Consider the following 10,888-nt stretch of genomic DNA (forward strand, 5'->3'; position numbering starts at 1 on the left):
TTGGTGGAGTGTGTGGTGAGAAGTTGGTATCTGGCTGGATGGTAAGATCTAAGTCTGGTGTCAGTCGGAACTCGGAAATATTAGATATTCAGTTTCTTATAGTATAGTAAAAACATTTACAAAATTGGATTTTGCAGGAAACCCCATTGAAATTGAACAACCAGTTCCAAAGATATAAGCAATTAAAGAGTTTCCAAAACAATAGGATACAAAAGAAAATATTTCCTTTGTTTGATTATATCTCATAATCAATATTTCCGAGTTCCGACTGATTTTGCTTGATCGCAGCACATTTTAGAGAACATAGGAGTCTCATAAATGACCAAATTTAATTACCCAGGCACATTACAATTAGATATTTTCCTGGGTATTTTTATGTTATTTTTATGAACGCAGTGTAATATTTATATAATATTGGATGGCTTTATTTCGGGTTGTATAAGAATATACTGCACGCGCCATGAATGATATTCAACGAGCCGGTACGGCGAGTTGAATATCACTCATGGCAAGTGCAGTATATTCTCATACAACCCGAAATAAAGCCATCCAATATTATTATTATTATATAATATGAAGCTTTTTCTATGCATGTTTAGTACCAAAGTATCAAACTAAACATGCTGGGTGCCATTTGGAATCCAGTCGTTTAGTGTAATCATTTTCATCATGTTTGCCGGCGGAACAAAACAATAAACTGCGTAACTCAATCAATTACTCCTGCTTTGGTTCTCCGCGAGCGAGGTATGCCGCGTAACGCGCTACGAGTTGCGAGTGACAAGCAAAATGTGCGCGCCCGTTCAGTATCAAAATTATCTTGCACGATGTTACCGTGCAGTATTAAAAATTTGTGGTATAGCTAAAAGCTTCGTATTATATAATAATTGCTATTACCGCCTCTCTTCTGTAAAGCGCATGTATGCTTGTGCATAGTGCGCTATATAAATTGTTTTTATTATTGTATTATCATTTATTATTATTATTTTGCATTCTTATTAACTATAACTATTTTTAAACATGATACCATTTAAACCAATAAACCAGCTGTGCACTTTTACCGATTTGTATTTTTTGTTTGTACTTATTTTGGTATCACTGGATAGAGGATAACTTAAGCCATACATTCGTATCAAATACAATAGTATAGGACATGTACAGATTCCAGCTATACTATTCAGGGTGGTCCTAAAACAAGTTAAACCCAATTTCGGAGGTTAATTTCTCAAAGTTAAAAAGTTTCTTTCAAATTGTTGTTTCATATTTTAAAAGACAAAATTTCTATGAATATTTTGACCAGGAGAATATGTTGGGACACTTTGCAGGGGTCAGGTCAAAATTATCTGGGGTCAAATCTTATATCGTAATTTCATTTTCTGTAAGGGGGCTCAATTTCGGTGATAACAAACCTTGTGACCCGGGAAAAAGGTAAGGTCAAAAGGTCATTACAAGGGTTACATGCCTTGCGATTGTCTGTCTGCGCTCTGTGAGCGCAAATTATCTCTAGTTTATTGCTTATTTTCTAACACCAATGCGTATTTTATGGCAAAACACACAGATGACTGCTGCATTTATACATAGTAATATTCACCAACTGTTGATAATTTCCATAATATCCATTATGACACAGGTGTGTTTTCCATAATGACTTAATTAAATTTAGTTTGCGAGAATCAAAATTCACCTAAATTCATTCCTATTCAAAAAGCAGCAGGTTACCTTGATTTTCCCTTGATTCTTGCAAGATGAGTTTATGAGTATTAAGTTAACCACTACACGCAGAGTTCGACGAAATTGCACCACACTGATCAGCTGCTGATGACACATCCCCAACATTCCATAGGAATACGTGTGGACAAATGAAATTTTGCCCTTTTCACTTAAAACTGGCGCCATATTTTTAATTCAATTCATTTTCATTTATATTTTTACCAAATACTCTTAGACAATTAGTCTTTCATATGCAATAACTTTTTAACTTTTCAACTTTAAAAAATTAACCTTTGAAAATTGAGTAAAGTTTTTTTTTCGGACCACCTTGTACAAAAGATCACCCTCCCGATCACCCTGCTTTCGTACAGCTAAAGTATGGGATTCGTCTCTCTGGAACATTATTTTCAAAATATAAGAAACTCATAATAATGGCGCTTAAAAATATTGAGTGTAATAATTTATTAACTTACATGCAAAACTACCAATGCCAGGAATGAGAGAAATTGCCAGACCAATGACCCATGTTTGTGTTCCAAACTGTTCACGAAGAGAAGGTAAGAGTACGCCAAGACTTTTCATTATCCCAGATTCCAAAGTTAGCACTATAGTCACGCAAAATAAAACCATGTATTTTGGAACACGTAAAGCTGGATAAGATTCGACCGTTTCCATTTCGAACTGGTAAATTTCCACTCGTTAAATAACAAATGCATGTACGAATATGTGCCCTATGGTTCGGGCTCTATGGGGTGCAGTTCCTTTTCAACGACCAGAATTACTAAACCTTCTGGTTCGTAACAGGTTGTGAGCAGGAGATTTGCCTTTGTGGTGGTGCCCAGACAAATGAAAGTCAATTATTGCAAATAACATTTAATATACGTTTAGCAGCCCGAGTGTCTACTACTGAAGTGTTACGTGAAGTACAGCTGTTATGCGCAGAGTACATTTTTTCTATTCAGTCGATAATTAGAATTATGCGATTGCTATGTCCTGCAAGTTCTAAATGAAATGACTGATAAAATGGGACAGCCCGCTTGGCAGCATTATTACACGCAACATTAAAATTAGTTTGCTCCATGATACGTACAAAATAATTCATTAAGAAGCTTGCGATTTCCAAACGATCTAAAATAGTACGCACGTCTATCAATTCAAAATCACTCTCCTGGATACCTATCGAAGCGAGGTCGCGTATTTATTCAGTTTTGAAGATTTTGCGCGCACGAAATGAACGTACAGACAACGTTGAAAATGCGCACATTTAACAATAATATATTAAAGACAGTCAAGGTTAATGAACATACAAAGGAAAGTTTAACTATTAATATGATCCTTTTTGTTTGTAAGAAATCATTAAAATAAAACAAACGTGAGCTGGGATAATTTGATTTCATCATATGCGAAGTCCATTGAAATGCATATGAGTTTGGTCGTATAAAAATTAGATTGCGATTTACTTTTTTGACACAAACGCACGTATTTTCATACGGTTCATGTTGAAATTATCATTTTGAACTGTATCGACCGATCATGCAAGCGCACAATTTTCGTCATGCACGAAAAAGTGTCATTTTGAAAGTAAAGTCATGATATATCCTTAATCTACCAAAATGTGTTGGCAACCATATAATATTTAGGAAGCACTGAAATACATATAATTTTAAGCAGCATGTTAACCTTAGCTTTTAGTCAAAATCAAAAGTATGCTGTATTGAAGAACCGATCACTAAATTTCAACTGCATCGCCCTCTTGTGACAAGATCAGATGTTAGCCTTAGTTCCAGCCGCCTTGTTTTCTTCGTGTAGTACTTCTTCAAGCCCGGAATCCAACTTCCTCTTCTGAGAATATGTTCTCAACTTGGGCTTTCGAGCGTTTCAAAAGAATGTGGAAAAAAACGTTACTTAGATAGCTGAGAAAGCTTATTGTGCTTGAAAGGCTTGAGGCTCGTAATCCTGTACAGATCCTCTATTCCAAAGGTCAGCGGGGGTAGAAACATGACACTTCCCATTAACATGAATGAAATATCGTAAGAACCCGTGTTGTCAAACAGCCAACCTGTATTCAAACAATTGAAGTAGAACGAAATAGCTTAGGCTATTTTGAAATGGTACTCTGGGATGTCCGAGCAATTTGTCATTACTTTATAGAGGAACATAATTATAAACATCATTACTGGAAAATTATAGACGTTATGACAGCGAAGGAAACACAAACTGTTTAGTCTTATTTAATATGAATAATTACCTGCATATTATGTGGTGCTATTTGGTGATTTTTTGAGTTAGCACTTTGTTTTGCTACATTCGTGGAACCAATGTTTTTGGTATCCTTACACCTTAAAGAATAAAACTAGAATTGGTTCCATTTTCTTCTACGACCCATTTGCTTGGGTCAAATATTATGCTTGTACATATTTCTTGGTTGTCATATATGTAGAATTTTAAGAGAAAATGGTTTTAGTCTTTACCTCTTTGAAATGGCTCTCCATGATGACCTTGTTCGAACCCTGTTGGGTTCTTTGTAGAACAATTTAAGATTCTCCAAGACAACGCAAGAACCTTTTAGGTTCTATCAGGGGTCCTGCTCCACAAAATGGCCCTCTAAATAAACACTGTTTAATTACCTGAAGTAAATCCTCCAGCGACTGCCCCGACACCATAAGCCGCATAAAACCACGCGAATGCATCAACAACCATATCCTTAGCCTCCAAAGTATCATTCATGACAGCAAAAATAGCTATATATGTAAGCCCTACTGTAAAGGCATATACCATAGTAGAAACAGCCATTCCTGTGAAGGAGTCTATTAATGGGTCAATTGCAAGAGATGTCCCGCAAATAATACTTGAAATATAAATAATGGCTCTATTTGATAGTACCATTTTCAATGCAGGGAAGGTCAGTTTTCCTAAAATATTGCCAAGTCCTCCGATGGTTCCAAGAAGCGAAGCTGTTAGTGGTAGTATTCCTTTCTCCTCTGCATTAGGAATAAGATATATTAACCAACTGCTAAAACTCCACCCAGTAACGACAGAGAAAACAAGTACATTATTGAAAGTTACATTTTTCAACAATTCTATGTTTAACATATTGCTTAAGAATGTTGTTATTCGCTTCATCAGTGACTTCTTGTCGATCTGCGCTGTTTCACCAGGCTCGGTGTCGTTGTCAATTATTTTGCAATATTTCGTTACAATATTTAACCTTAGTCTTTGATAATATTTAACTACGTATCCACAGACCACAGAGTGAAATGTTACAGCTCCAAGTATCCACAAAGCACCTCGCCATCCATATGTGTCCAACAGGAGCTGGGTAAATGGCGGTAGAGCCATGAAACCCATTGACATCCCACAGGTGCTTATGGAATTCGCCATATCAATTGTCTTATCATTAAAAAAATCTGGTAGTATTCCTAAAGCTGTGACTTTCGCTATAGCCATGAGACCTGCATTATTCAACAACAATTGCCAAGAAAAAAGGATTTGAAACAGCTTTAGTGATTAATTAACAATTATGCCATTTGGAAAATGCAATATGTAAGAAGGAATATGCAAATTTTATGGGGCATTGGAGGAAGAAAGTGACCTACACCGGAGGCCAATTGGTTATTAAATATTGTCATTTGATATGAAGTTTCTCATGCACTTATTACATTCTGATATCCAGGAATTCCCCAAAACAAAATATAGTCCTGCTTGATGCCCGGGCTTGATGATGTCATGTAAACAATTGGATTTCCAGAATGATTTCATAGAAGGGATTGCTTGGCCCGTTGCCTTATTGCATGAAAGAGCAGTTACAGCTCACATTAAACAATTTTCAATGCCACAAAATATATTATCATATGATATTTGAACAGATTATTCGGGGGGCACATCATGACAATAATGTAGTGGCGTCATATCATTTCACAGGGAAAAGAATCCGGGAAAGAATCTTACTTACTTTGCATCACTATCGCTAGTACCAAGCCGGCTACATGTTGACACAACGAAGCCAGTATTAATCCTATACCAGTAATACTTCCAGCAAAGATGATTGTGTATCCGGAATCTATAGTGCCGGATCGTCGCAAACCTGGCAACAGTAAACCTGAAAATAAGACAAAGTACTTATTACATTTCCTACTGATGCAATACAATGAACATTTTAAAGAACATGTGATTCCCAACAATCCAAAATTAGATATGATTCAATTTGTTTTTGATCAACTTATGCACGAGAGGGGATTCCCAAAATGTCATCTTTCTCATGAAATAGATTTTAATTATAAACAAACATAAATGATCAAATTAAATTACTCAGGGCACATTATAATAAAGTATTTTACTGGGTGTTTTTATGGGTTTTTTTATGAACGCAGTTTAATATTTGGTATTATTGCCTCTCTTCTGTAAAGCGCATGTAGGCTTTTGCACAATACGCTATATAAATTGCTTTTATTATTGTATTATCATTTATTATTATTATTATGCATTCTTATTAACTATTCTTACTATTTTTAAACATGATACCATTTAAACTAGTAAACCAGCTGTGCACTTTTACCGATTTGTATTTTTTGTTTGTACCTATTTTGGTATCACTGAATAGAAGATAACTAAAGCCATACATTGGTATCAAATACATGTACAATTGTACGGGTTACAGCTATACAAGTTCAAAGGTTAAATTCTCAAAGTTGAACAGTTTCTTTCAAATTGTTGTTTCATATTCTAAAAGACTAAATTTCTATGAATATTTTGTGAAAATGTAAATGAAATGCAATTAGAATTAAAACTGCTACTGTCTATGTTTTAAGTCAAATGGTCAAAATTAAGTTTGTCAACACTATTGGCTACTGCGCCACATCATTTATTTGTCCCACGGACAACATGATGGTACGTTAACATTTTCATATGGAATTCAAGAACGGAATGTGAAATTTATGATAGAAGTACTTTAAAAAGCATCTTATAATGTATTTATTCTTATTTAAAGATTAAGATAGAGATAGAAATTTCACATTAAAGCCATATTATAACATTTCTTTAAAAATAGATTAGTATTCATTTTCAATAAAATGTTAGCATTTACTGTCAGATATGTCCCCTTTTAATTTTGAGCCAAACAAGTGAGGTAAAGCAAAGAAAAATGGAATTTACAACTAGCGCCAATGCATGTTACTGCGGCGGTTGTAATATGGTACGATCCTGTGGCGTGTATGTGTGTGTCCCGCACGCCGTGTACGTAGGGGTGTGTTGACATCGCATACGTGTTCGAGTAACATTTCTATCGTAATAATAAAACGCCGAATCCGGCGGTTTATTGAAAATCTCGGATTTTGACAAAACTACAGAACCTAAAGTCTTGATTTTGGCAGAGAATCTTTGTTTACTAAAGTACATTACAATCGTGTAAAAACCTGAATTTAAAATTTTTTTGAGGGCGTTCTTTTCAGCAAATGTTATAATATGGCTTTAAGAGACGAGACTGCAACCTGAACAGGGACCACGGCAGGCACATCCTCCCTCTCAGCTAGGACAACACCATCAAGTCATGTGACCCTAGAAACACCAGCGGTCACGTAACGACCACGGAATAAAATCAGTGGCTCCAAAGGCTTGTGGATGCAAGCCGCAGGCTACCACAGCTCTGAATAAAATAGTCGTGAAACGTAAGTAAAACGGTTACTTATACTCAATATGAAATTGTTTTGTTATTTTGAGGTAAATCATGACCTGCACGTACGTTACCTTAAACTCTTAGTTCACACTGCATTCACTATAACCTTACTTTTTGTATCACCGCAAGTTATTTACAAAACCTATGTTTTGGGCATATGTTATGACGTTTGTTTATTGCTTATTTCTAAACACTAATGCGTATTTTATGGAAAATACATAGCTGACTGCTGCATTTATAATAAGTTCACAGTAAAATAAAAGCATGCATTTCTCACAAACTGTTGGTAATTTCCATAATTGTCATAATGACACAGGTGTGTTTTCCATAATGACACAAGTGTGTACATTGTACGGATAATCGAGCCTAAATTTAGTTTGCGAGAATCAAAATTCTGCTAAGTCCATTCCTATTCCAAAAGTAACAACCCAGCAAACACAAAATTTTTTCGATATCAATCGCATAATGTTAGAAAAGGTTGCCAGAAAACGTTTAAATGTCGAGTTATATAAAGAGTATATAAAGGGTATAAAACGTTTTCATAACATTCAAAAACATTTTTGATAACTTACTGCAAACATTCTAACATATCGTTATTTAAGTGTTGACACAATATTTGGCAAAAATGTTTGCAGAAAATATTTGTCAATGACATTTTGAAATCATTTAAAAATATTTTTATAGTGTATTTTCATACAGAACGTTTTAGAACGTTTTCATGACCTTTATGATAAACCCGACATTAAATATTATTAAAACGTTTTTACCGAAACCAAAACACCAAAATAAACCTGTTTAAAGCGTTTTACAACCGTTTTGTGTTTATGTTTTTGTGGAAGTTATGTAGATTTTCTCTTGATTCTTGCAAGATGAGTTTATGAGAATCAAGTTTATACCACGCAGAGTTCGACGAAATTGCACAACCCTGATCAGCTGCTGATGACACATCCCCAACATCCCATAGGATTACATGTGGACAAATGTAATTTTGACTTTTTCACTTAAAACTGGCGCCATATTTTTAATTTCAATTCTTTTTCATTCATATTTTACCAAATACTCTTAGAAAATTGGTCTTTCATATGTAACTATTTGAAAGAGACGTTTCAACTTTGTGAAATAACCCTTTGAAATTGGGAAAGTTGTTTTGGGCCACCTTATGCAATAGATCAACCTGCCTTTGTACAGCTAAGTATGGGATTCGTCTCTCTGGAAAATTCATCCTACAAAGGTACGATTCGTAAAATTTTGATATCTACATAGGGCAGTAAGATAACCATGAATCTTTGGTGGAATTGAAAGGTGAAACATAATCAGAGGCACACATTAACTCAGTCAATTCTCGATTCGTTACTCTGACGAAAGGGGTGCAGAAACGCGGGTGACATTTAGCACTCACTGACAAATGTACAAGTTATATAGATTGTAAAATTAGCCCTAACGCCCCAGTTAATTTTTGGCGAGGGGCATGGAAAGAAAGAGGAAAGAAAGAAAGAAAGAAAGAACGAAGAAGAAGAGAAAACGTTTTTCTCGGGTGCAGTTTTGAACCCCCGACCCTTTGGGTGCCACTCCTGTGCATGGACCTTGCCACGGTGGTGTAACTTGCCCCGCAAAGCTTTCCGTCGCCATATGAGTGTTCACATGATGACGCAATAACATCACGTGGGATAACTGCATGTGCCTATGCTTTCTGAATTCAGGTTTTTTGATGTTTAGTACGGTTAGGGTTAATAATACTATTTGCCAACTCAAAAACGCATTGATTTATTTGTAGTAATTGGTTACGGTCGGAATTACGGCTGGCTACACAATCTCTAAGAAAATATTTTCGCGAACTCTTCAACTTTACTCCTCTTCAAAAAATCTCACCTCTTTATCAGGTGATTCTTGCATTTTTGTATGTTCATTTGTACACGCCCCTCCAACATTTGGGAAAATGAGCCACTTGTATTCCTTTCAGCCACTTGTATTAACTTACATGCAAAACTACCAATGCCAGGAATGAGAGAAATTGCCAGTCCAATAACCCATGTTTGTGTGCCAAACTGTTCACGAAGAGACGGTAAGAGCACGCCAAGGCTTTTTATTATCCCACATTCTAAAGTTAGCACTATAGTCACACAAAATAAAACCATGTATTTCGGAACACGTAAAGCTGAATAAGATTCGACTATTTCCATTCCGAACTGGTGAATTTCCACTCGTTAAATGACAAATGTATGTACGAATATGGTTCGGGCTCTATGGGGCGCACTTCTTTTTCAACGACCAGAATAACTAGACCTTTTGGTGCGCCAAGTCAATAGTCAAAGGCCAAACATAATGATACCTTTTATTTTACTGCTACTCGCCATTGAAATTTGTTGCCCAAATCAATCAAAGAAATTGGATTGTGTGATGTGCCCCAGGGGCTATTTTAGAAGAAAAAAGTCACTGCATGTTAGCAAATGTAAAAAACTAAAAGATCAGCTAGCGGAGACAAGCTTGAGGGGAAGGGGTTGCTGACAGAGGGATTTCTCCCCTCGAGTTCTGTAAACTTTTACAAATCATGCATTTTACTGACTCATTTTTGACGTAAGGGCTGAAAGCTGAGCGCACATCACTCAGACATACCAAATTGCATTCTGAATACGAGGAATAGCCTTAAATTCATATTATAACATTTCTATGAAAAAAGAATAGTATTTATTTTCCATAAAATGTTAGCTTTTACTGTTAGATATGTCCCCTTTTAATTTTGAGCCGAACAGGTGAGGTAAAGGAAAGAAAATTTACTACTAACGCCAATGCATGTTACTCCAGCAGTTGTAATACGGAACGACCATCTGGGGGTGTGTATGTGTTTCCCGCACGCTATGTACGTACTGTGTTTATGTGTTATGAACATCCCATACGTGTTCGACTAATATTTCTATCGTAATAATAACACGACGGTTCCTGCGTTTTATTCAAAATCTCGGATTTTGACAAAACTACAGCACCTAAAGTTTTGTTTTTTGCAGAGAATCTTTGTTTACTAAAGTACATTACAATCGTGTAAAAACCAGAATTTGAAAATTTTTTGAGGGCGTTCTCCTCAGCATATGTTATCATATGGCTTTAACTGATATCAAATAATTTTGAATTTTGTGATATAATACAATTTTTATGACGAATTATTAAAAAAAAATTATTTTTGACATTTTTGACATTTAAGTTACGAAGTAAAGTTTATCAATCTAATGATATGCATTTGATACATGTCTGGTTCACTAATGTATTTCACTAATTCATTTAATTGACTTGTCAGTTTTTTTTCAATTACCTACAGCTCCATGAAAGTACACACTATGATCATCAACGTCATTAAGTTTATGGTATTGATGGTATTGATATGTAAAAATGAATACAAACTCTGCAAAAATGCATAAAATGCACACAGGTGTCTAGAATTGCACGAAATTAATATCTGTAAAATGTAATAATAATTTTAAAAATCCTTTTGATGTACTTAGAAGGGCAGGTTTCATT

At 35.3% G+C, this 10,888-nt stretch overlaps 1 protein-coding gene across 1 annotated transcript; it reads right to left on the reverse strand.

Annotated features, from left to right (window-relative positions):
- Nucleotides 1-3,090: 3,090 nt before the first annotated feature.
- LOC140136529 (monocarboxylate transporter 12-like) lies at nt 3,091-5,153 on the reverse strand. The gene is made up of 2 exons (XM_072158235.1): nt 4,335-5,153; nt 3,091-3,766 (listed from the first exon to the last, which is right to left on the reverse strand). The coding sequence occupies exons 1-2, from the start codon at nt 5,086-5,088 to the stop codon at nt 3,609-3,611; spliced, it is 912 nt and encodes a 303-aa protein (XP_072014336.1). The 5' UTR covers nt 5,089-5,153; the 3' UTR covers nt 3,091-3,608.
- Between the last annotated feature and the right edge of the window lie 5,735 nt (nt 5,154-10,888).

The sequence above is a fragment of the Amphiura filiformis genome, chromosome 16 (assembly GCF_039555335.1).
Source record: "Amphiura filiformis chromosome 16, Afil_fr2py, whole genome shotgun sequence".
In the NCBI taxonomy this organism is placed as follows: Eukaryota; Metazoa; Echinodermata; class Ophiuroidea; order Amphilepidida; family Amphiuridae; genus Amphiura; species Amphiura filiformis.